Source organism: Drosophila eugracilis, unplaced genomic scaffold, assembly GCF_018153835.1.
Source record: "Drosophila eugracilis isolate 14026-0451.02 unplaced genomic scaffold, ASM1815383v1 contig_445, whole genome shotgun sequence".
Classification (NCBI taxonomy): Eukaryota; Metazoa; Arthropoda; class Insecta; order Diptera; family Drosophilidae; genus Drosophila; species Drosophila eugracilis.
In genome coordinates this window covers 529,300-553,713 of record NW_024573311.1, presented here as the reverse complement: position 1 = coordinate 553,713, position 24,414 = coordinate 529,300, and the positions used below count along the sequence as shown (strand labels likewise).

The following is a 24,414-nucleotide window of genomic DNA, read 5'->3' as shown; positions in this document are numbered from 1 at the left end:
AAAGTCTACCTCTCTAAAATAAACAAAAATATTACCTATACATTTTTTTGCTGGATTTTCAACGGTTGATATTCATAATCTAAAGACACTAATATTTGTAAATGTGTCGGTGGAGATGCGCTATACATTTGTTTTATGAACGATATGAAAAATATCGAACAAATACAATACAAAGTTTCCATCGATAGTGCCATCGTTTATTTTACATCACCAAGCGTTATTTTGTTATCAATACAATCCATCTGTTATTGCCAAACACCATGTTGGAGAACGGTGAACATTTTTTTGAGGGGGTTGAAAAACTCCTTGAAATCTGGTTTGAGGAAAGCTCTAACATCGAAAATGATCTGCGTAAAATTAGCAGGTAAGTAAATCGAGAATTCGAACCCACTTAGCCAAAATTACAACGCCTCATGTACCGTCACGTATAAAAGTATTTTTTGTGCTAAAAATATATTTATTTACTTTAAACTTATATTTTATAAGGAAATAACATTTTAGAAGTGACTTAAACAATAAGATTAAAATTGGGGTATCATCTGCTTATCAGACACGTGCAGCGATTCGAAATCTTACGAAATTTTTAGCTGACATCCCATATTATATTACTCTCATAAAATGGTAATAAACAGTTAAATCAATTAACTTTAGAACAATATTATTTTTGTAAAAACTAATGACAGAAGACAATTTTTGAGGTGAGGAGCTGGGCTCACTTGATCTTTAGAGCTTTATCAAGGGCTCACAATTTATATATTGTTTGACCCTTTAAATTGATAATGTTTTCCACTTGAGCAGAAGTTCCTAATCTCAAATTTAAATTTGGGCGTAGCAGCCTGCTCTTAAATCTGTACTTATAACGAATGTAAATGTTATTCTTTCAGATCTGATTGGGAAAGCGTGCTTAGCAACGTAAACTGTGAAATAATAAGCACTTCAAAAAACGACGCTATAGATGCTTTTGTGTTAAGGTATTAATATTTATAATATTGTCGCTTTTTTTTTTTTTTTTTTGAAGTAAAATGTATATTATATTTTCTTATATTTGCTGTCGTTATAAAATCTATCTTCTTGCGATTTAAATTCGGTATAGCGAAAGCAGTATGTTTGTTTCAAAGCGACGTTGGATTCTTAAAACTTGCGGAACGACAACTCCTCTTAAATGTTTGAGTCAATTGTTGAAACTAGCGGAAGCTAACGGTTTCGATGTAGTCGCAGACTTGTTCTACTCGAGAAAGAACTTTACTAGACCAGAAGTACAGGTTAGTAAATATATTTATCATAGATTATTATATTATGGATATTATGTTATCACTAAAATGTTTTGTCGTTTAGATAACTCCACATCAAGGATTTACTGAGGAAGTTACTTATCTGGATTCCATTTTCCCGAATGGAAGATCCTATTGCCTGGGATCTATGAACCTAGAGTGTTGGTATCTGTATACATTTAGTCGTTCTGATATCAAAATTTCCACTGAACACATAACGGATGAGAAAAGTGTTGACTCGGATCCTGATCCAGACCAAACTATTGAAATACTCATGCAAGATCTAGACCCCGAAACTATGGCGATCTTTTACAAAAACAGATTTGATAATGCCCACGAGGCTACAGTGGTAAGACGACACCTTAGAGAAAAAAAGCAAAAAATATAAGTTTTTTTTTTTAGAAATCTGGAATTGATACAATTTTGCCGAGTATGCAGATTGACGATTTTCTATTTGATCCTTGTGGATATTCCATGAACGGAATTAATGATAAGGTAAAACATTCTACGGTAATATATATATTATTTATTTAACAAATTTAAATCTAGTATATAATTCTAAATCTAATAGATTACTTAAACTGATATATTTTAATTTAATAAATTTATTTTTCAGGGAGAGTACATGACAATTCACATTACTCCAGAAAATCAATTTTCGTATGTGAGCTTTGAAACTAATGTCGCATTGAGTAACTATAGAAAACTTATTAATCAAGTTATCAACACTTTCAAGCCTGGAAAGTTTATCGTTACTATTTTTGCTAATAAGGTAAGTTTTTGGTTTGCGTTTTCTAAAATTTCATAAAAAACATCTGTCTTTCGCGCAACAGTGCTCTTTGGCATACGAAACTATGAAGGAGTTGGAAGTAGAATACTCCAAAGGATCGCACTGGAAACGAACGGACATGCAATGTTGCAATTTCCCATCTTACAACTTGTTGTTTGCACAATATTCATTCAATGAAAAAATTGGGGATAATTTATGAAATATGAATTCCACACAAAATTGTGATTTTTTACTTATGTCCATCAAAACGTATTGTTCGTTTAATTAATAAAAATAAAATAATTTAAAATACTGTATTTCTGTTTTGGTATCTTTTAAAAAAAAATATTTTAAATTAACATGGAACATTACTTATAAAATCACCTGAATTAAAAATACTTAAAAAAAACCCAAATAAATTGTGCATTCCAAATATGGCAAAAAATTATCGGATCTGGACAAGTGTCATACTCAAAGTCCATCTCTAGCCGTCAAGTCGAACTAAAAAAAAAAAATGAGTGGAATTTCTAATGAAAACATTATTTGGACCATAAAAAACGGGGAATTTGACGCTGTACAAGCTGCCTTTCAAAATGATGTGTGTTTGACAATATAAAAATAAATAAATAAAAAATAAATTTAATATACTTGTATATAGGCACAAAAGGTGAATGAGGAAATTAAGGGCCGATTCCCAGTACACTATGCGGCAGATTTTGGTCAGCTGAATGTCCTACAATTTCTTATTAATATAGGAGCCGACGTCGATGTAAGTAGCTTATATTATCATGATTGTGAATTAAAAAAATTATGTCAGTTATGTGAAAATTTCTGGTAACATACATATATACACGTTTGCACCTCTTAACTTCGTTTAGTCATACTTGAAACTTATGTACATATATGTATAAACCAGGCCCCTACCAAATGCCGGTTTTCTCATTAAAATATTTCTTTATTTTTAGAGAAAAGACAAACATGGTATTACCCCTATTCTTGCTGCCATTTGGGAGGGACATACGAGCTGTGTGGAGTTTCTTCTAAAAAAGGTTTGATTTATTTTTTGGAATTAAGTTTACAAATATTAATTTATCCAACTTTTATTGCAGGGAGCAAATAAAAATGGTTCTACTCCAGATGGCCAAAGCTACCTTGAGGCAGCGGAAAAAGACGAAATTAAAAAACTGCTTGCATAAATTTTTTTATGTAATTTTAGGATACAAACCCTATGTTTCAGTATCAAATACACTTTTTAACAGTCATGTATAGCTTTTAAAAACATGAATTATTTATTTTAAAACTAACTCAACCAGAAATTTTAATTACGAGATGATTTCCATAACATATTTGTAAACTAATGTTTTATTAAAAGAAATAAATAAATGGAATTTAAATCAGCTGATCTTTCGCAATATCGAAATGGAATCTTCAATCTGAATGAGTCAAATATCGATACAACCAATTATTTGTTTCCATCACTAGCCAGGCATACTATTTACTTTACACCAGCTGTTTTTCAAGTCAGATCTTCGAAGCGTGCACATAATGTTTCGACCTGAAAAGTATGGGCTTGAGCCCGGATTTCAGTTAACCAAATTTACCACCCACACTGGATGAAGCTGTAAAATCCCCCAAAAAGTACTTGAAAAGTATCTAAGGGGAACAGAAATAGCTAGTAAGAACAATGATGGATATCTTATCGGTAAGAGATACTATAATATGATACAACTACTATTAATGATGAGATAATTAAAAAAAAAATTAAAATCATATTTTTAGGCTCTGGAATGGATTGTGCAGTTATACCTCTACACCGGCACAAAGAATACTTACTCGTTCAAAGTGTTGACTTTTTTTATCCTATGGTGAATGATCCGGAATTATTAGGACGTATTGCACTTGCTAATGTCTTAAGTGATGTCTATGCTGTTGGGGTGACGAATTTTGATACTGTGGAAATAATTGTCAGTTCATCAACAAGCTTTTCTGATGAAGAACAAGACACTGTAATTTCATTGATTATAAAGGGTTTTAAAAACTCCTTAAACCAAAATGGTTATCATAAAACCCCACTAGTTATTAAACAACTCAAGATAAATCCTTGGTGCATTGTTGGTGGCATAGCCACATCTGTCTGCCGTAGAGATGAGATAATTTTGTAAGTATTATTTTAAGTAATATATATTTGAATATATATAAAATTATTTTTTCTATTCTTAGGCCATCTAATGCCCAGCCTGGTGATGTTTTGGTCCTTACAAAACCCTTGGGAGGTCAGATGGCGATGGATGCTCACCTTTGGCAACTTAACAAAACTGAAAAGTACAACACACTGATATCTGAATGTTGTGACGATGATATAAGGGAAACTTTCCAAATAGCAGTTAAATCGATGACTTATTTGAACAAAAACGGTAAATGAAATGTTTTTATACTCCATTTGTGAAATTGACAAACATTTTTTTATTTCAGCGGCATTGTTAATGCACAAATATCAAGCGCATTGTGCTACGGATATTACGGGTTTTGGGTTGTTGGGTCATGCCAATAACCTAGTTCATTTCCAAAAGAAAAAGGTCTTATTCAAAATTGACAAATTGCCAATTATTAAAAATGTACTCAAATTTAGTTCTTTGATTGGCCAAAGCACAAAGTTCCGTTCAGGAAGATCAGTAGAAACCTCTGGAGGTCTTTTAATTTGTCTTTCCCCAGATTCGGCTGATAAATTTTGCCAGGAGTTTGATAAAATTACAAAAGGTCAGCAAAAATCATTCAAAATTGGACAAGTAATAGCTGCAAAAGAGTCTGAAGCAATTCTGTGTAACGATGTAGAGTTTATTGAAGTTAGCCTTTAATTAAGTGGTGAAGATTGATCATTCAACTTATGACGATTATTTCATAAAGGCTTTTTGGCTTGGAAATATTCTGAACATTTATTTGAAATAAATTTGATGATTAACCTACCTACTCGGATTGTTTTATTTTAATTGGTTGTCGCATTAGTAAAGCGACAATCGGTGTTATCGGTAGATAACATATCCACACTTTTTATCATATGTATATATGAATTTATATCGAATAAAAACGTTTATTTGAATGCCTTCCTTTTCTTACAATGTTTCTTATTGATATAAATATATATTATTTATTTTGTGGAATATATTTGTCAGGCATATTTTAGTATATTGCACCCATGGGCTACAATATACCAATAGTCACATCTGTATAAATACACAGCGCAGGCGATTGTCCTTATTTGGTGCTTTATATTGTTAGTATCCTCCCCATATGAAAAACACCCTTAACGGGAATAAGCAAAGGACGGCAAAAGGACACGGGCATAGCCGAAATATTTGGATAGTAAAATAACGAACAAAATGTCCAGCAATCAGAAATTGGCTTTGAATTAAACTTTCCAATTCAATCCGCCCTATTAAGTGATTTGTGCTAAAGTGAAAGTAGCAATAAAAGTGAAAAAGTTTATTCATTTTAATCAACAAAATGTTTAGGAGCAAAAATGAAGGAAATATTGTCTACAAATGCACTGTGCGACTCCTCGATGATTCCGATGTCCTAGAATGTGAATTTCAGGTTTGTATTGTTTTGGAACTTTGTATTTTTTAACTAAATTGAAGTAAACTTGTGGTTTAAAACCACTGTCTACTAAGCTCATTGGCAATTGGTGCAATACAATTTGCTATCTATTATAAATAAATAAATATATTGCTATTTCAAGAACCATTTGTCCACGAGACTTATTGTCCAAAAATAACTTATAAATAAAACCGAAATAAATGTAACATATATTTTTATAACATACTGAGAGTCCTGAATAAATCCATATGAATAAAATACTTTATTTGTATTTTCTGTCTTGTAAGCTTGTGTCATAAACAGATGGGTGGCTAACGCCCTTTCTGCCTGCCGGCAAAAGTGTGCTTTCCCAAAATAATCCCTTAAAGACATGATTATCAAGCATTTGCAATGAGCTAACGTAAATAAGTAAATACTGAAAAAAATCTTTCTAGGCTATATTTTAAAAAGCAAAATATTTTTATTTAACGTTCAACCAAAGAAATAAGTGAGGGTGTAAAAGATTTTTTGAATAAACAAATTATAAAACTGTTTGAAATATGTTTCATAAAGCAAGTTTTTGATCTTTAACGTAAAGTAACAAGTCTTTTGATTAATTTTTCCAGCTTTATATATATAAAATAAATACATATATTTTATTTACAGCCGTTCCATAAAGGTATTTACTTACTGGAGTACTTGTGTGGGGAGTTAGAGATAAAGGAAAAAGATTACTTTGGCTTGCGATATGTAGACTCCTCAAAACAAAGGGTAAAGGATTTTGTCAAAAAATATATAAACAAATAATAATTTTTTATTATTTTATTTAGCACTGGCTCGACCTGTCCAAATCCATTATAAAGCAATGTAAAGGTTAGTTAAAAATATAAGATTTTTTTATAATTTAATTACAAAGTATTTTATTTTTACAGAAATGGATCCACTATTATTTTCGCTACGAGTTAAGTTTTATCCAGCAGATCCATTTCGGCTGACTGGGAATGCACGGATTATGCTATATCAGCAATTAAAGAGGGACCTTCGACATGGTCGACTATATTGCTCCTTGGGCGAGGCGGCTGCCCTAGGTGCTTTAATTGTTCAAGGTAAAGCTAAAGATCATCAAGATGCGGGTAGCTGAAATACTTTTATACATTTATTTTTACAGAGGAACTTGGCGATTATAACGAAGATGTGCACATAGGGGGTTATGTATCTTCCATAGAATTAGCTCTACGTCAGACAGAGTATCTGGAAAAGAAGATTATCGAGCTTCATAAAAAGCGGGAGCCTGGACAGGATCTTTCCTTGGCAATGGATGAATTCCTAGGCATAGCACGCGGCTTGGAAACCTACGGTATTGATCCCCATCCAGTCAAGGATCACCGGGGATCGCAGCAGTATATCGGAATAAATAACTCGGGTATTAGTACGTTCGTTACCGGCAAACGATCTCAACACTTTCGCTGGAATGAGATACATAAAATAAATTTTGAAGGCAAAATGTTCATAGCACATCTAAGTTATACCGACGCTAGCCGTGAACCTGTAAGCTATAATATTTCCTTTATCAATTTTTTTTGTTAGTTATTTCTAATGATTTGTAGAAAAAACATACGGTGGGTTTTAAGTGTCCAACAGGCGCTGCTTGTCGATACTTGTGGAGATGTGCCATTGAACAAATGCTGTTCTTTACGTAAGCAGTTATATAACTAAAACGGATCAATTTATACTTAGTTGATTTGATCTTTTTAGATTACCCAATAGCCAAAGTGCAGCTGTGATTTCAGGTGGAGGATTTTTCTCCTGGGGCACAAAATTCCGATACACCGGAAGAACTGAGCGCGAAATTTTGACTGAAAACATAAATGCATTGCGGGAACAAAAAATAAATAATTCTAATTCAAGCAAGCGAAAAGCGAGTAGCGTACCAGCCACGCCGTCCAGTCCACAAGGGGATTTAGCACAAATAAGTAAGTTGTTTTTTATATGTTGTACCTTTTTTTTTTAAAGTCAAAAAGTAATAAATCGCATTTCTTTTTTAGGATACAGCAGTTTACCGAGATCAACGATGTCGGAGCCCCTGGGATACGGCATGCCGAATGGTCATTTCTACGGGCAGGATCACGGAATGAGTGAGGTTAATGGTGGTATTCAGATATCCAGCCTGGAGCCCGTTTGCGAGGAGGCTCGTCTAAGGTCGTCAAATATTGAGGGGGTTAACTATTTGGCGACCCAAATCGGTGGCTACACCTACCGCGACTCCGTCGAACATTCTTCCACTGAAAGCGGATTAACTGTCAATGGATACGATCATCCGAGGAAACATAACGAAGTGAAGCAACATGGATCCTACTCCCCTAATCTGTACTATGGACATCCCGATGCCGCCTTGAACTCTAGTTCGCCTTCCGATAAATTCCTGAATGGGGATAAATCCAATCGGAAGGTGAAGAAGTTTCGCAAATTCCACCTGCTACACGCCTTCGTACCGTCCGTTATTTTTGTGGCTTTTGCGATGGCCGGAACGGCTGTGTTTATAATGGAATCCGAGTCGGAAGCTTTTGAGCAATTGCGGAACTCTCCGGAAATGCTTTGTTTGCGCTACCAATACTATCAGCCTTTAAAGGAGTTTCTTTTAGAAAAGTTAGGTCGAAGAAAATAGGAGTTTTTTTTTAGTTATTTAGACGCCTGTTTAATTCTACTAACACCAGATTTATCGGGTATTTTAAAAAGTGTATTTTAGTGAATTCTTTATTATTATGCTATAATGATTCCATTTTAAAAACAAAAGCCTGAAATTAAATTAAAACATTAAAACCAATTGTTCTGCTTGGGTGATGGCGAAATAAAAAATTCTTTTGGAATATTAGTTAAAGCTTTTCAATACATGCTTTTTTCAGGTTCACATATCTAACTCTGCACAAGTCACAGTTTTCTGAAATTTTAATTGGAAAATATAGAAACTAAGTAGATGATCCCAAAATGATTAATCAAAAAAGTTAAAACTACTATTCTGTTTTGAAAACATTAAATAATTTTTATTTTAGGTTGCTTCATTACGTGTTTTAATCGAAGTTTACTAAAAAACCAGTCCAAAGCTTCTGCAGCTAAAAATAATTATAATCTTTTAAATAGTTATACTTAATTTTAAATTTTTTAAATACCTTCATAGTAATGCTTTAAATCAAATGCTGCCGCTATTATTTATATAAAGTAATATTTTAAAATTGCCATAGCTTTAAAAAGGAAAAATTTTTTTTAGCCTTGTTAATAAAATTCATATTGTCCTGCTATTATTTATTGTTTTAAAATTATTCTAAATAAGAACAACTGAAATAACAATCATAAGATAAGACCCAAAAACACGTTCAAAAAACAGTTCTTTTATTTGTCGATATTGTTTTTAAATCAATCTTAATCATTAGATTTATTAAGTAAAACTTTTATTAAATAAATAAATGTGGCTATCCTTTTTTATAACGATGGCAGACGGAATATTACCATACCATCAATTGAATGTACACTTTTATAATCTACATATGTGAAGCTGTCTACTAAAGAACCATATCTGCTTGAAGCCCTAATGATTCCGAGTGTTTCTTGGCCTTCATCCTTAAATCGGCTATTGAAGAACTCTTGCTATGAGCGGCGGCGAAAGCAGCCAGATTAATTGAATATTGTGGCACGGAAAAAAGTCCAGCTGGCACGGTTCCATTGGTTATAGCGGCAGCATACTGTAATTTAAAAAAATGTTATTGATGTCTTTCGGGCCATTTATGTGTAGGATCCTAACTTGTAGGGAAGGTACACTTTAAAGTATTATCAATTTAATTATGTTTTACACTGATTTCATTAACAAAGAGTTGTAGATTAATGTAATTGAAATCAAAAATCGATTTTAAAAGTTTTAAGCTAAAAGTATACCTATTCAGCATTATATTTTATGATGTGATTAATGGGATGTGATTATTTATTGCTTGCCATTTTACCTGATGAGCTGCCACTGAAATAATCGCTGGATCGAATGCCGAAAAGGCGGCGGCTGCTGCAACAGTGCTAGAAAACTGCTTAATGGCCGAACGCGATATCGCCGGAGTGTGGGGCGAATCCACATTGAGCACTTTGCCAGAGCTAGTTACACTGGGTGTTTGGGGATTCGAGCTTGTCGCAGTGGCAGGATGTGATGGAACGGATGAGCTGCGAAGGGCGGCCAAACTAACATAGGGTGCCACGCGACAGGGCTCCAGAGGAGTAGCGATTGGAGGACTTCGACTACCCACTAAAAATCCTTAAAAAAAATATGTTTACATACGATGCGTTAAGCTTAATTGTTAACTAAGAAATTGGGTAATTTGGGAAATGTAGATAATAAAAATAATATGTAGTAGTGGTTTGGCATTATATAAAAATAATTATTTATTTAAATTATAGCTGTTATATAAAAAAAGAAAGTAAAAGATATTAAATAGAAACTACTTTTGTTAAGATTCCGGTAGTACGAGTATACTAGATTTTCAAATATGGAACCGGATTACTTTCAGACTTAAATTTTATTTCGATTTTTAATAAGTATTTTTTAAAATATTAATAAATTCAAAGGATTTATTTCGTAAGGTACAATTATAATTAACAAATTATAAATAAATAATTGTATTAAAATCACCCAACTGATTTTATAATTAGGTATTAGTATGTTAAGTAATCTACGTTTAAAGTATCTTAATAATATCTATAATAAGAACTATTTTTTATATGGCAGGAGATACCAACTTCTGCAATATTTTTATTTTATTAGTTGTCATTTGTGCAGGTACTTCATCAATAAATGTAATATTGTTACCCTACATTACTACAGATAACCTGGTGTTAAAAAATGTGCATACCCATGGATATACATACATACTTTCTAGATTGGCAAATCGTTTTAAGATTCAGTGACAAGTAATTGAATTCATTTTGTAATTTATTGCACGGAAAACGCCCCAAAACCCAGAGGCTGCAGGATTCAACCACAGGGACGTGTTACTCCTGGAGCACATACAAATGGCTCTCCGGGGACCGAAGGCCAGGTTAACGTCTTGTTTATGGTGGTTCACCGGCGGCAAAAAGCCTGAGAATTGATATGAACCCATAAAGTGCTGCCCATTCGTTGTGTCTGCCGAGCTTTTTATGCCAAATTTCAATTTGATTACATTTCTGAAACTTTTTTTATGCTCCGAGGTCCAGTATTGAAATACGGCAACATTAGGCGGGAATTTGATAAATGAGATTTTATCTTTTAATCCAATTAGGTAAAGCTCTTTAATCGCAAATGGCCCATGCAGCTTGAATTTGTTCAGATTTATTTTTATGTAGCAACTAAATTAAATGACAAGCTTACTTTGTAAATTTCGAATCTCATAAATGTTTTGATTGGCGTACCACTAAATTTAGTAAATATTTTTTCGTATTTTTACACACCTTGCTATTTACAGCGTTTGTTTGCTTTTCGAATTATAATCAATTCTCACAATCCCATCTGCTCAAATTTTACAAACGAAACAAGCCAAATCCCTTCGGCAATATACATAAAATGAAAGCGTTTTTTTAGCGACAGCAACACAAATCATTGCTAACTTCATCAAATTAAATATTCGGGCAATAAAACTGGAGAATACAAATTCTATTGAGCGAGCTGGGGAGTTGATGAATGGGATAAGTCCTTGGAAACGAGGGTTGCAAGGATGGCAAGGATAGCCAAATGAATTAATGAAGAGACATTTAAATAACTGTGAAACCGTAACATATTGGCTCCACGAGTTGATAAGCCAGAAAATGAACTGCATTTCCAAATGTAAATGGTCCTGCCTGATTTTTGTGTACTTAACTAATTGCAATTTACACTTTAATTAAGCTTAATTGAGGAAAACTTGGCTAGAGCGTGGTTGATTGGGCACAGTTTAAAAAAGAAAACTAATGCTTTTCACTGTAATAAGGTATTTGTGAAGTAAAAACGCAGATCTAAAGATTTATTTAAGTGTTCAGGATTCCCAAAGTACCAGTATTATTATTAAATAATAAGTCATTTTATGCTCACCTTTGTGCATTTGGTTTTCGTGCTTTCTACATTTTGCTCTTCTATTTTGAAACCAAACCTGAAAGTATTGATAAAAAATATCTTTAAGATAGCTGAGCATTATTATAGCTGAGTTGGTCATTAATTCTTCTAAAACATTACATTATCACTATTAAGTTCTCATTAGCAAGTTCAAAGTTCTGAAAAGTGAAACAATTTATTACAGGCCATAAAAATTGTGACACTCCTGCTGGTACTCGTATCCGTATCTACATATTTCATGACCACATAGTGTCTATTTGCCGGGGCACCCTGATTGAGCATTTAATCTCTAACCGGCCCCCTGATGCTTTAACAATTTCCTACTCGTATCCTAGACAGCAAAGGGTGGCGTAAACCACTTAACACCCCATATTTTTCACAGCGTCGGTGGTTGAAAATCAAAGTCAATGCTTTCACATTCGTACCGAACTTGGGGAGACAATGTCTAGTTGTCATTAGTACAAGTGTAATGAATATCCATTGAAAATCAATTTGTGCCCCATAGTGTCCAAAGGGCCCGACCTACTCGGACATTTTCATTGTCAAATTGTGATTTCGGGGACAATTTATGGACTTGACTCGTAGAAATAATTACCTGCACTCTAGCTTCGCTGAGACCCAATCTCTGACTCAGTTCCTCGCGCATAAAGGCATCAGGATAGTGCGTTTCCTCGAAGAGTCGCTCCAGTTCGTTAAGCTGGTCCAGCGTGAAGTTCGTCCGCGATCTCCGCTGCTTGGTGTTCACTACCGATGAGTCCAAGTGATCGCAGTGCTCCCGGATTCTGCTTGGCTCCGGCGTGATGCACTTTTCGGTTACTCCAGGCTTATCGGGAGCCAGTTTTGGTGGGTCACTATCATCCGTGCACTCGCTTATGTTAGCGGTTACCACTACAGGAATTTTCGGATCTGAAAATTATAAATTATCCCAATAGGTACGTTATGGTTTGAACTCGTATTAAAAAAGGAGGGGATAGCATGATGATAACTTGGGAAACGAGAAGGTCAAGTATTAATCCCAATTTTTGGGTAAAATTTTTAACACCGAACACTAAAGAAAAACAGGAAGTAAGTAAGACGACTTAAAGGTCGACCAACCTTAACCTTGAAAATGGCGCTTTGAGAAGGTTCAATCATCAAAAAATAATAAATAATAATAATAATAAAAATTTTTTCAAATTAGCAAAGCGGGTTTTAAATGTGATTCAAAATAAGGTTATTAACGTTTTATTCCAGATATTGAAGAAACACCCATTTGCAATACCTTTATCGGATTTGTATACTTTATAACTTTGTTTCTGGAATAAGTAAAGCTGCCACAGAATTTTCATGAGCTTGTATAATACAACCTTATTAAAACGATTTTTAAAACGTCATGTTTTGAACGCTGCAATCATTTATTATTAAATTGCTATAATTACATGGTTAGTCAACCTAAAAAATTATACATAATTGCTTTATAAAGATACTTTTATGACATTAAATTTATTTAAAAACATTTTTTGGTAATATACACATCTAATAATTTTAATAAATTCGAACAAAAACTTTTAGGTCTAGGCGTGGTTTACCGCGAACCGTGTGAACACTATGTACACAGTATTCTCCTTCAGGAACAGGAAGAATTACGGTTACCTGATGATTCACAAAGCTAATGGGTAGCTTTTCCACGAATATATCATGCTGTAATTACTCGATCATAACCAAATACAGACGGATAATTGAGTACCACTTACATTATAGGGACAGGAATGGTTCAAGTTAGAGTAGGAAGCAAACAATTCAACAAAGAATCGAATCAATGGATTTGGCCTTCCTCTTAGGTATTGGCAAATATCGGCAGTGAAGTTATACAGAAACGGCTTATACCCACTTAACCTCTTTAACACCTCGATCCTTACCTACAAAAAGTTCAACACTAATTCACTGAATCGGTTTTACAATATTGGAGAAATGTTTACCGAAAGATCATTAAACGGCAACTGGTGAATTTTCGTTTTTATAGTCAAATACTTGTAAGTGCGATTTTTTGATTTTAAAAAGCATGCTCCTATATCCATGAACTCCTTATCCAAGGACGTACAGTTTACATTGGTGAATTCGAATCCACCGTTGACCTAAAGAAAGCGATTTTTAACCATGGTTTGTGTTAATATTTGGAGATCCACGGATCTGTTGATCCTTACACCAATCCCATGTAAAAACGCGATCAGGAGACACAGACATGTTAATTTAAATACGACCATGTCGCAGTAAACTGTAAACAGCAACTATTCCCTGCTTTCGTGTTTATAATTATATATGTAGATAATAATTTGCGCAATCAACTCTAACGATGAAAGATAATTTATACATTACTTATCGCATTAAATGCCATGATCGATTTATTTTTTAACGAACATAAATATTTTAGAACCATTAGAGTTACCAATAAAGTGAGTATATTCAAACAAAAATATTTTTAAAAAATACCGTATAGCGGATAAACGACTTTCAATTTCAATATACCCTCAAGTACGCGTATTTTTGGAAATGTTAGGAAATGTTAATATAACTTACAAAATAGATTCAATAAAGTTTTCTTTGTACAAATCTTTCATAAAGTTTTTTAGCATGAGTGGGAAATAATTTTTGAAATATTTTTTAAAATCCAAATTTCCGCCGGGTAGGATGCAATACAATGGTTTTTGTTACCTTCCGGCTGAGACTCCACCTCCAAATCATCCGAAATGAGCCAGTTTTTTGGCTTGGGCTCCACTGCCTTTCGAAAACTTGGGCTCAGGCTATACGTCTCCAGCGTTTCCACCTCGGGATGGGACTCTTCTAATTGTTGTTCCGGATCAGCTGCGAGAATCGTATTGCTTTCCGAAACGGATAAGTCGGTTATGTCTATATCCACGGATTCTTCACCACTCGCGCAAGTATCGGCATAACTGCCGCCGGAACTAATGGAGTTTATGAATATGGAGTTTTTCACTTCGGTGTGCTTTTTAATTCGGGCGCCCGTCATTGAATTGAATAAAGCGTGAACACTGTTATTAGTTAAGTTAAATTCAAACGATTTGGTTACAAACTGTGCCAACTGCTCCATCCTTTTGGTAAATAACCGATTGCCGCAGTTTTTTTTATTATGCGTTCGAGCATAAGTTGCTGTAACGAAACTAAGTTGCCGACTATTTTATAGTCAACACCAATGGCATTCGGCGTGCCTAATCACCTCACTTGCTCTTTATTGCTGCGCATGTCATTCGGATTATCCTTATTGAATTCTTCTGGTTAAATTAAGTGAAAGAGAGCAGGCTGTTCAAATGGGTTGAGGATTTCCTTTTTTTTTATAGAAAATTAAATAGACGAGGAGCCATCATTGATGTCTATAATGAACAAATAGAACTATTTCAACATCTTGACTTTATTAAATTAACATTTGCATCCTTGTACCAACATCCTTCAGCTCTCACTGTTTGAATTTCGCTCTCTCGCAGCAAGACCTTAAAAAATCCACCCCCAAATCGACGCGGCTTGTAAAGTTAAGTGAAGTCCTGCCTACGGACCTCTAAATTGCTCTCATTGGTCTACAGAGGCAGAGCCGTAATTCGAAAGTGGTTGCACGCTGAGCGATTCCACCTTACTTTCCTATTATTGGTTATAGCCATTATGGAATACAATTTATCCATTAAGCAGCAATGAAACACATTATAATTGCTATAAATGATTCAATGTGGGAGGAGTTTGGTCTTTCTCTCCAGGACTTTATAAAAGGATTTAAGCCTTTAGCACTTCATAAATACTTTTAAATTCTGTGTGCTTAACATGTAAATCTCATGCCACTGCATTATTTTCAATTCCCAAAGTCGTCGTATGGGGACCTGTTTTATTGATTTGGGGGCGGGCACAAAGCAATAAACTAAGGATCTGCCTTGGCGCTTTGCCACGCCCTGAATATTCATTACTTTAACTTTGTGCTAATGACACTGAGAAACAAAAGTGAAAAAATTGCATGTTAAGTGAAAACAAATATAAGAACTATTCTGAGTTTCATTTACTTAGTTTTTCTATTTTATGACCAAACTGGGTTGAGCCGCTTTCACTTCTATACCGAATTATGTTGCACAGTGTAAACTCATTTATCACTTCATTTAAGTAAAATGAATTTAAGCACTAATATAGATATAGATTTAAAGAAAAATATATATAACCCGTAAAAGCAAGTAAAGTATTACAGTAATCTGATACGGGGATTTAAAAAATAATTAATAATAAGCATATGCTCAAAATTAAAACCTTTTTTCATATCTCAGTCCAATTTCTTGTTTTTTTTTAATATTTTTTGAAAATGTTGTATTTAATGTTGTAGGAATTAATATGGGTACAGCATATTTATGTTTGCAAATAACTTAAAAAATATAGTTTATACTATAGCATATGCAGCATAATTGGCAATTCCGCACATATTGACTCCTTTTCGTATTCTCATAAAACCCGATTCGCCCCAACGTTCACCCCACCAATTTTTTAATATCCAATAATCCTTTCCAAAGCCAATTACTAACATTGCATGATTTACAGATGCTGATGAACATAAAGCATCATCGTAGATACCGTCGCTGAAAGATATATTAGGATTAGGATTATTATTCAACATAATTAATTTATTTATAAATTCAGAAAATTACCTATAGAGCTGAAACGTCTTCGGAGTAGCATTAATAGATATGGCTACCGGTCCAATGTGAGTAACTGCTGCTTGAATTGCTTGTTCATCGTGAACAGGAAGAATCGCCCACGATGTTACATTTACCACAGATAAGTCGGAAACAAACTGACATTTTCCCTTCTGCAAAGTAGTAAGCATTAAAAATGTATCTCAGAGATATAAGCAGAGATAAATATAAAAATTCTACAAGAATATTTGCAGAAGGTAATGTTATTAATATTAATTTTTACCTTTGCAACGTAGTTATAATCATCTGATCTCATTATGCCTCCGGTACTCTGGAGATAGATTAAAGTGTTTCGCAGAGGATCCGCCTACACATCCCTGATTTCCATGTGACACACTGCAGTCCACAATTTGTTGCTCACTCAAACCCACTATCCTTCCGGTACGTTTAAAAACCTGACCTTCGATACTCTCGGCAATGGAAAAGGCATAGCAGGACCCGCAAGATTGTTGATTATATGAAGGAGTAATAAACCCCTTACTTCGCCAATCTAAACTCTCAGGTATGTTGGCCATCATTGGAGATCCAACTATTTCAGCAATATTATCCGAGCTGTCTTCAATATTGCTTTTCAGTAGACGCAAATATCCCTTTAAGTAACCATCTGTATTCTACAATAATAATTGTAATAATTGATTAAAAGTGTCGAAAATATTATTTTAAGAAATAAATACCATATCAGCAAAATTATTAGATTTTAATCTAAAGCTCTTTTGACCATCCTTGTAATGTCGGTTATGTTCCTCAATAAGTTTGTAGTTTTCTTCGAATGCCTTGAAGCTGCGTATTTCATCATTATTGCGAAGAAATTTACGATTATTATTATTCTATAAAATTATAAAAAGTATTAGTTTAAAACAGGTAAAATTTAGGTTGATTTTTACTTTAAACTTTTCGAATTCGCTTTTGTAATCGAAAGTAGAAGAATTTCCTTCGTTTAAATTAGATGTAACAATCTGATAATTTATGCCACATATAAAGCCAACAATTATAAACTTCCACATAGCTTCTGCCTCTGTTGCATTAAGTTACTGTCTGCAACTGTGCATATTCAGTCAAAAATGCTTAGCTATCAAAACCTGAACGGTCTGATAGGGAGATCGAAGTGGTCACTACCCTAATCAATCAAAACCTTTATGGTATGAAGGTTTTTAATTCAAGTTTTTTATGAATTCTAAATTAAACTTTGTAATATTAGTTATTTTTTACAAAACATTGTGCGAAAGAAAAAAAACCTTAAATCAGGAAACCAAAACAAAGTAAATTTTTAAAAAGGTTATTCAGATGAGTAAGATAAGTAAATTTAAATATTTTTTGATATAACCTTACCTTTTAAGCACTGTTTTTTAACGATCTATACTCTTAATTATTTAAAATTTATGCATCGCTGGTTTCGCACTTTCGGAAGTCAAAGTTTCTCGTTTTACCAAAAATTCCACTTGTTCCCTGACAACGGCTATTTGGGAATAACAAAATTTACAAAAGGGAATGCCCACCGTTCCAAGTTTGTCCTGCGGAATTACCAAAATATTTAGGAAATAAAATAAATAAACACCCCAACGTGGCACTACCACACAACATTTGTCATATAGTATGTATAATGCCAGGAAGGCATCAATGTTTCTTTTCAAATGTGTCAGAAATGATTAAATGTGTGTTATCTTAGCCTTAAAAACAGCTGTTTTGCATAACATTGCGAATCCGGTTGATTTGCGTCAAAACAAAACCAGGATCATGCTAAGGACCGCTGTTAGCCGCTTATTACAAATTAACTCAGTAAGTGTAAATGCGCTACAAGGTAGTTAGAGTATTAATCCAACGAATTGCAGGTGCAATGTGGCGCCCGGACGAATTCGGTTCGCAATATCAACCTGATTCCCATGGTAGTCGAGCAAACTGGCCGCGGTGAAAGGGCCTACGATATATTTTCCCGACTTCTAAAAGAACGGATAATCTGCCTGATGGGTAACATAACCGACGACATCAGTTCCACTGTTGTGGCACAATTGCTGTTCCTGCAATCCGAAAATGTTAACAAGCCGATCCATCTGTATATTAATTCTCCCGGCGGAGTGGTAACAGCGGGCCTTGCAATCTATGATACGATGCAGTACGTCAAGCCGCCGATAGCAACGTGGTGCGTTGGACAGGCCTGTTCGATGGGATCTCTTCTGCTGGCAGCCGGTGCTCCAGGAATGCGATACTCTCTGCCTAACGCTCGGATCATGATACACCAGCCTTCAGGCGGCGCACAAGTAGGTTAATTTCCAATCAAATAATAGCCCAGTATTCATGAAGTAATTTTACCCAGGGTCAAGCTACAGACATCCTGATACATGCCGAAGAAATTATCAAAATCAAGCGACAACTCACCAACATCTATGTAAAGCACGCTAAAAATTCTTACGAAGAGATGTGTGGACGCATGGAGCGCGACCATTTCATGACCCCTGAGGAGGCCAAAGTACTGGGCATTATAGACCACGTTCTCGAACACCCGCCTGAAACTGTTTCTGAAACTGGCCCGGCATCGGATGGTGGCATTACTTCCGGCAAAGCAGTGCCCGAAGAGTCCGAGAAAAAGAGAAGCAAGCAGGCTGCATAAAATTCTATCTCGTGTATAAACCAAAATTCAATTCTAAGTTTAAAACAATTTGAATATTTCAGTTTTCTACAGAATGTACAATTTCCAATTATACCAAGTCGAATTTTCTTAACCAGCAATCCCATTGATTAATTATTGACCACCACCCTTTATTTAACAGTACCTTCTAGAACTATCGATATCTGCTTTAAAGAGCTTGACTCTTCAAAGAACAAAGATTTCAATTCAACCTCCACAAAACCTTGTATCCATGTTTTTTATCTGATCGTTAAAAACTATCGTTTTCATTACGGTATTTCTTTGTTTTGGTTGTTCTACCTTCCTCTAGCTCGATGACTAGTTTAATAATTAACTGTTTCAAGTCATCTGCATTTATTTCTTATTAGAAAATTTAAAAGCTATATCAGAAAAGAGATACTTGTTTGTGCGCACACGCATATTCTTATTTAAGTAAAGGAATTAGAAACCAAGTTTCCCTTTTAGCTTTGATCCATTACTATAATATCTGAACTACCAGTGATGGAATCCTTCTGTATATACTCGTAGGTCTTGTTCAATTCTGGTGTTTCCTTGATTGACTTGAGGAAGTCTACCAACTGCTGATTTTTATCTGTTGGATAGAATTTCTTATTAGTTTGTGACCAGATACAATGTTACAACGATAGGAACTCACTTGCTTTGGGTATTTGCGAAAGCGCCGACACTGCACGAAGGGCAGAACGCTTAAGTTCATCTTGCTTTTCGTACTCCTGTTTCACAGAATTGGCCTTTACTTTGTGGGTGCACGTATCACGTAATTGCTGTATAAATTGATCAAGTCCTAGAAAATATATTAGAGGTAAACAACAATTTTTACCTGGCAAATTTAAGTGCTACTTACTTAGAAGGACCTTATCTGGACACAAGATAGCCAAGCGTGCCGTCATCAGGTACGTCAGCATCTTGATGTCGTAGTGGTCGCAGAGACCAGCCTGCACATGGTCCAAGAACTGCATTACATCCACACGATCCAAGCCCTGCTCGAGAAGTGTGTACATGCATTCAAATGCCGCCTTACGAATGTCGAGACCGTCATCAACAGTGTGCTTAAAAGGACCCATCTCCACCTCCCTAATAAGTTCGCTCTTCACCTTTGTCTCGGAGTACAACCAAGGCAAGAGGGTGGGCAGCAAATCACGCACTAAGCTAGGCTTGTTGTGCACAGCCGAGTTAAAGGCCACTAGAGCGACGCGTCGTACCTGTGGCTCCGGATCTCGAAGGGCGAATAGGAACTCGCCAATATTTTGCTTGAGCAGCACATCAATGGGTTGGGGTTGATCCGAAATGGTGAACTTTACAGACGAGACCACCACTGTACGCATGGTAGCGCTCTCGGAGCGCAAGGCCTGCTGTAGTTGCGGCAACAGCTCGTCGGGATTAACCAACACCAGTTTACCCAAACACTCGGCCACCACGTTGCGCGAACCCTCCTCCGAACACTCGCAGTGCTTAAACAGCTGGCTCCAAATGGATGGCACCGAGGGCAAAAGCTGAGCGAGTCCGCTTGGCGACACCGACAATGATGAAATAACCTCCTTTAGCGAATGCAGAAGTAAGTACTGTCTCTTGGGTTGAACCTCGATCTCATTTAGAATCAACGGTAAGTAAGTTTGCAGACTGCCTACGGATACCGCACCGAGAGCATGCGAAGCGGCTGCTTTAACATCCTCTGAGGTGGCTCCAAAGCACTCGATAATTGTTTGCGGCAGAACCTGTATAGTGCTCAGATCAAAGTGTCTGCCAATTTCTCCAATGGTAAGCAAACAGAAAATAATTTCCGTATCATTGCGCTTCTGTAGATCGGTGATCAGCTTTGTGGCCAATGGGGTCGCCACCTGAGGACACTGTTGGGTAAGTGCTGCAATGCACTTGGCCGATGAATGATATGCCTGCTTGTGCAGCTGCACCACCTCACTGGGAGCACCGGCTGTGATTCTGGAATTGGCGTCGCCATTGCCCGCTAGAACTGGAGCCATTAGCTTCGAAACCAATGAATGATAGTCAAGACCAGAGAGCTGTGTTTGCACCAGGGCCTGGAAAAGCTCCAAAGTGCAATTTAATGCTGATCCCTATAAAGGAAAAAAAACTGTTACTTTTGCTTAAATTAAAAAGTAATCAGTTGCTAACAGCTGTTAATAACAATCGACACGTTTTTACCAACCTGCAGTAATGGAGAGCGTACTAAAATCAGGACCGATCGCAAGAACTGTTCATGAATGCCGACCAGTGCTTGGGGTTGTCTCCGAGCTACAGTGCTTAATAAAGTCAGTGAATACTGAGCGACGTGCAAATCTGAGTCAGATATAAGTGGCGGTATCTCAACAATGGCTGTCTGCAATAGGTTTGCCTCAAAGTTGCTTGAGTAGTTGATGACGATCTTGTTTATAAGATCGAGAGAGTGCAGCTTCAGGGCGCGGTGGTTTTTACGCAGGAATGTGCCTAGAGCGGGCAATACGTCATGCAGGATAGGAGTTAGATCAATGCGAAGGGATGATGCTGCGATCAGAGTCAAGGCTTTAACGCTGCTCAGCCTGGTTACTTCGTTTTTCAGGCGCTCCATGAAGATTGGCAGACAAACGGCCAGCTCGTTTTGCAGCATGTCACCCATATTAGCTATTATCTGTCCCATGCAAGCGATGGCTCGCTCTTTTACCTCCTGGTCGACATCCGTGACTTTCAACTTCTGCAATGTGCACGAATAAACCTGTCCCACGAAGGAGGGTGCATCAAAGTCCGACTTTGCACCATTTCCTTCCAATGGTCGAATAACCTTCACTAACTGTTGTAGCACTAAAAGTGCCTCTGTTGCTATTTTATAGAACGGATCAAAGACCGAAGTTACCACAAGGGGCACCAGTGAGGGTATATGTGGATGAAAAGCATGAGGTGGATGCCCCTGGAGCAAGGAATACAGGAATCCCAGAGATTCGATCTTCATGTTGCTGGTTGAACTCTTGTCATTCAGCGAATAACTTATGCCTGGTACAATGCTTTCCAAGTAAGGACCCAAGGCGCCTGGTAGCGAATTCAATAGTTCACGCAGTAAGAGGAAGCAATCTTGACGAGTTTTCATCGATTTTTCCCTCATTAACGGCTGTATAGCTTTTACGATAAGTGGTAGCTGTTCAATTAGCAGTGACGTCGGTCCCGATACCTGATCCATTGAATCGGGGTCGTTGGCCACGTCGTCGCTCAGGCGAGTGTTCTTTAGCAAAGCTACATACGCGTGAAATATGTCGGACTTAACGTTTTCCTCGCGCTCCTTGAAACGAGCGATCAAAGCAGGACTCAAACTGCGATAAAAGTCTTCAATGAGCTCCTGGCGCGTAGAAATTAAAACCTCCAAGCACTTGGCTGCAGCACGACGAACTTTCCAACTCATATCATCGTCGTCACTGTACTCTTCACTGTCAACGTACTCATCATCCTCTGTGTCCATGGCGTTGCCAGTATCGCCATCATCGGTCTCGTAGTTGTAGTTTGGATCGTAGGTGATGTAGTTGAGGCACAACTCCAGGATCTTGAAATCAAACCATAGTTTACACAATGCCTAAAATGCTTATGCTTTGAAGTTGTGTTTTCTTACCATGGGAATGTGCGGATTTATGGCATCTGGGCAACGCATAACGAAGGCTTCGCAGGCTTGCAGGCAAAACTCACGCAACTCATCATCATCCCGTTGACTGTACTGGCTCAACAACAGCATAGAGCGATCAATGTGATTGCAAAGCCTATGGCCAGCCTGTCGACTGAGGGAGAAACATATTGAAATAAACATATTAGATGTTTTCTTTCCTAAAATATTGCTCGATGAAAATAGATTTGTCATTGTAATAATAATTTAGATCTGATTTCTCTAAGTAAAAACGTAATCATTACTGAATAGTTACAAATGATCCTAACAAAAGTAAAAAACACAACTAACAACTGACTAAGTTAACAAGTAATCAAAGAAAAGATAGTAAACAATTTGAGTTGACTTAATACATCAAGAAGCCCTAAACGATTCTTACCATATCGAAGCCAGGCATTGAATGTAAGTTCGAATGGCAGCAGGATTTGGTGGGTTTTCGAGGCCGTCGAGCAGGTGATCAATGACACCATTGTAGGCGTTGCTGTTGGCCTGTATTAGCAGAAACGACAGGGCTACGATGGTACGCTTCCGAACAGCCTGGCGTGAGGAGGCCAACTGGGGCATCAGGGCCTTCAAAATGGTGCTGTGGAAGGGTACCAGAAACTCCCCAAAGCGGGAAAGCAAATCAGCTAATATGTCCAGTGACTCCAGTTTTACAGAGACGTCCTCCTGCAAAAAAAAAAAGACGATTGAATAGCAGAAGACTTATAAAACTTCAGAGCTACACACCTTTTCAATGGCTGTGCTCAATTTGCCGGTAATTCTTTGGCAGACATTTGGGGCCAAGGAGTTGGAGGACTGGGGTAGTTCGGCAATCACTGTCTTCAAGCCAATGCTCGAGATGTCGCGCAGCTGCTCCGTATTCGACATCATGTTGGCGCACAGCGAATCTACAATGGTCTCCACCTGGATCTCCTTTACCTTGTTTACGAGCGGTCCCAAGCACTTCACTGCTAAGTTCTGGACTTCTCCGTTCTTATCCTCCAACAACTTCAGCACCATTCGTACCACTTTTTTCTCAGACTCGTCGTCCAGAATAATGCTATCTTTCTGTAGCTCCGTCATCAAATCGTTTGTCGCCATGAAACGAAAGTCCTTGTCCGTCGACGTCATCTGTAGTAAACCAAGGCCCCGTTTTTATTTTACTATAGTGCACAAATTAAATTCTATACATACTTTTTCCAGCAAATTGGCAATTTGATGGTATTGATGTGACGCCATAGTGAAGCCTTTGAAACGTTATATTAGTTGCAAATGAGTGATAAGTTAAATATTGTGTGTTTAATTATGTTTGCCCAATTTTTGACGTTGGTAAACTTAAACGTCTACTGAAATTTCTGGCAGAGAATCTCCAAGTTTTACATATATTCACTCAAAAGCAATTTTGTTATAAAGGCTGCTTAAGTGGGGCCAGTTAGAAATAACGAAAAAACTTTACTAAATCACTAACGCCTTTAGATGCCGATAAAGAATTTTAAAGTATTTTTGTATAGTATTATACAAAACACTTAAGTAGAAACTGAAATAAATTAGCTAATTGCAAATTCACGTGATTACCTAATTATTTTATGTATAAGATAATATATTTTCTTAATGAAGGTGTTCACGATAAGTATATGTTTCTAGAAAAGCTTTTAATAAGTTTCTTCTTGTTATCTATGGTCAATTGACACTGAAAAGCATAAGGTATATTTTACAATAAGCA

The 24,414-nt window shown here is 36.2% G+C and overlaps 8 protein-coding genes across 8 annotated transcripts; 5 read left to right on the top strand and 3 right to left on the bottom strand.

The window, feature by feature from the left end:
- The first annotated feature begins 223 nt into the window (after positions 1–223).
- LOC108110944 (S-adenosylmethionine decarboxylase proenzyme) lies at positions 224–2,357 on the top strand. The gene is made up of 7 exons (XM_017220238.2): positions 224–364; positions 885–971; positions 1,094–1,262; positions 1,336–1,620; positions 1,674–1,766; positions 1,888–2,043; positions 2,105–2,357. The coding sequence occupies exons 1-7, from the start codon at positions 261–263 to the stop codon at positions 2,258–2,260; spliced, it is 1,050 nt and encodes a 349-aa protein (XP_017075727.2). The 5' UTR covers positions 224–260; the 3' UTR covers positions 2,261–2,357.
- A 154-nt stretch (positions 2,358–2,511) lies between these two features.
- On the top strand, positions 2,512–3,437 carry LOC108110945 (myotrophin). Its single transcript, XM_017220239.2, has 4 exons — positions 2,512–2,638; positions 2,699–2,809; positions 3,006–3,089; positions 3,150–3,437. Exons 1-4 carry the CDS (start codon positions 2,555–2,557, stop codon positions 3,234–3,236), a joined length of 366 nt encoding a protein of 121 aa, XP_017075728.2. The 5' UTR covers positions 2,512–2,554; the 3' UTR covers positions 3,237–3,437.
- Positions 3,438–3,514: 77 nt separating this feature from the next.
- On the top strand, positions 3,515–5,007 carry LOC108110943 (selenide, water dikinase 2). The gene is made up of 4 exons (XM_017220237.2): positions 3,515–3,742; positions 3,820–4,198; positions 4,261–4,454; positions 4,513–5,007. Exons 1-4 carry the CDS (start codon positions 3,586–3,588, stop codon positions 4,893–4,895), a joined length of 1,113 nt encoding a protein of 370 aa, XP_017075726.2. The 5' UTR covers positions 3,515–3,585; the 3' UTR covers positions 4,896–5,007.
- Positions 5,008–5,195: 188 nt separating this feature from the next.
- On the top strand, positions 5,196–8,485 carry LOC108110941 (FERM domain-containing protein 5). Its single transcript, XM_017220235.2, has 8 exons — positions 5,196–5,631; positions 6,280–6,384; positions 6,444–6,486; positions 6,546–6,719; positions 6,782–7,161; positions 7,221–7,309; positions 7,369–7,586; positions 7,659–8,485. Exons 1-8 carry the CDS (start codon positions 5,542–5,544, stop codon positions 8,276–8,278), a joined length of 1,719 nt encoding a protein of 572 aa, XP_017075724.2. The 5' UTR covers positions 5,196–5,541; the 3' UTR covers positions 8,279–8,485.
- Positions 8,486–8,921: 436 nt separating this feature from the next.
- On the bottom strand, positions 8,922–14,944 carry LOC108110942 (short stature homeobox protein 2). The gene is made up of 5 exons (XM_017220236.2): positions 14,405–14,944; positions 12,309–12,619; positions 11,693–11,750; positions 9,606–9,904; positions 8,922–9,350 (listed from the first exon to the last, which is right to left on the bottom strand). The coding sequence occupies exons 1-5, from the start codon at positions 14,799–14,801 to the stop codon at positions 9,171–9,173; spliced, it is 1,245 nt and encodes a 414-aa protein (XP_017075725.2). The 5' UTR covers positions 14,802–14,944; the 3' UTR covers positions 8,922–9,170.
- A 1,058-nt stretch (positions 14,945–16,002) lies between these two features.
- LOC108110894 (procathepsin L) lies at positions 16,003–17,454 on the bottom strand. Its single transcript, XM_017220152.2, is given in 6 exon segments — positions 16,003–16,314; positions 16,384–16,544; positions 16,655–16,729; positions 16,731–17,042; positions 17,106–17,258; positions 17,316–17,454. Coding segments are annotated over 6 exon segments (1,017 nt in total). The 5' UTR covers positions 17,436–17,454; the 3' UTR covers positions 16,003–16,118.
- A 619-nt stretch (positions 17,455–18,073) lies between these two features.
- LOC108110895 (ATP-dependent Clp protease proteolytic subunit) lies at positions 18,074–19,155 on the top strand. Its single transcript, XM_017220153.2, has 3 exons — positions 18,074–18,207; positions 18,261–18,686; positions 18,743–19,155. Exons 1-3 carry the CDS (start codon positions 18,082–18,084, stop codon positions 19,034–19,036), a joined length of 846 nt encoding a protein of 281 aa, XP_017075642.1. The 5' UTR covers positions 18,074–18,081; the 3' UTR covers positions 19,037–19,155.
- A 236-nt stretch (positions 19,156–19,391) lies between these two features.
- Positions 19,392–24,117, bottom strand: LOC108110893 (cullin-associated NEDD8-dissociated protein 1). The gene is made up of 8 exons (XM_017220151.2): positions 23,886–24,117; positions 23,439–23,822; positions 23,089–23,378; positions 22,662–22,824; positions 21,237–22,595; positions 19,917–21,144; positions 19,710–19,856; positions 19,392–19,646 (listed from the first exon to the last, which is right to left on the bottom strand). Exons 1-8 carry the CDS (start codon positions 23,928–23,930, stop codon positions 19,516–19,518), a joined length of 3,747 nt encoding a protein of 1,248 aa, XP_017075640.2. The 5' UTR covers positions 23,931–24,117; the 3' UTR covers positions 19,392–19,515.
- Between the last annotated feature and the right edge of the window lie 297 nt (positions 24,118–24,414).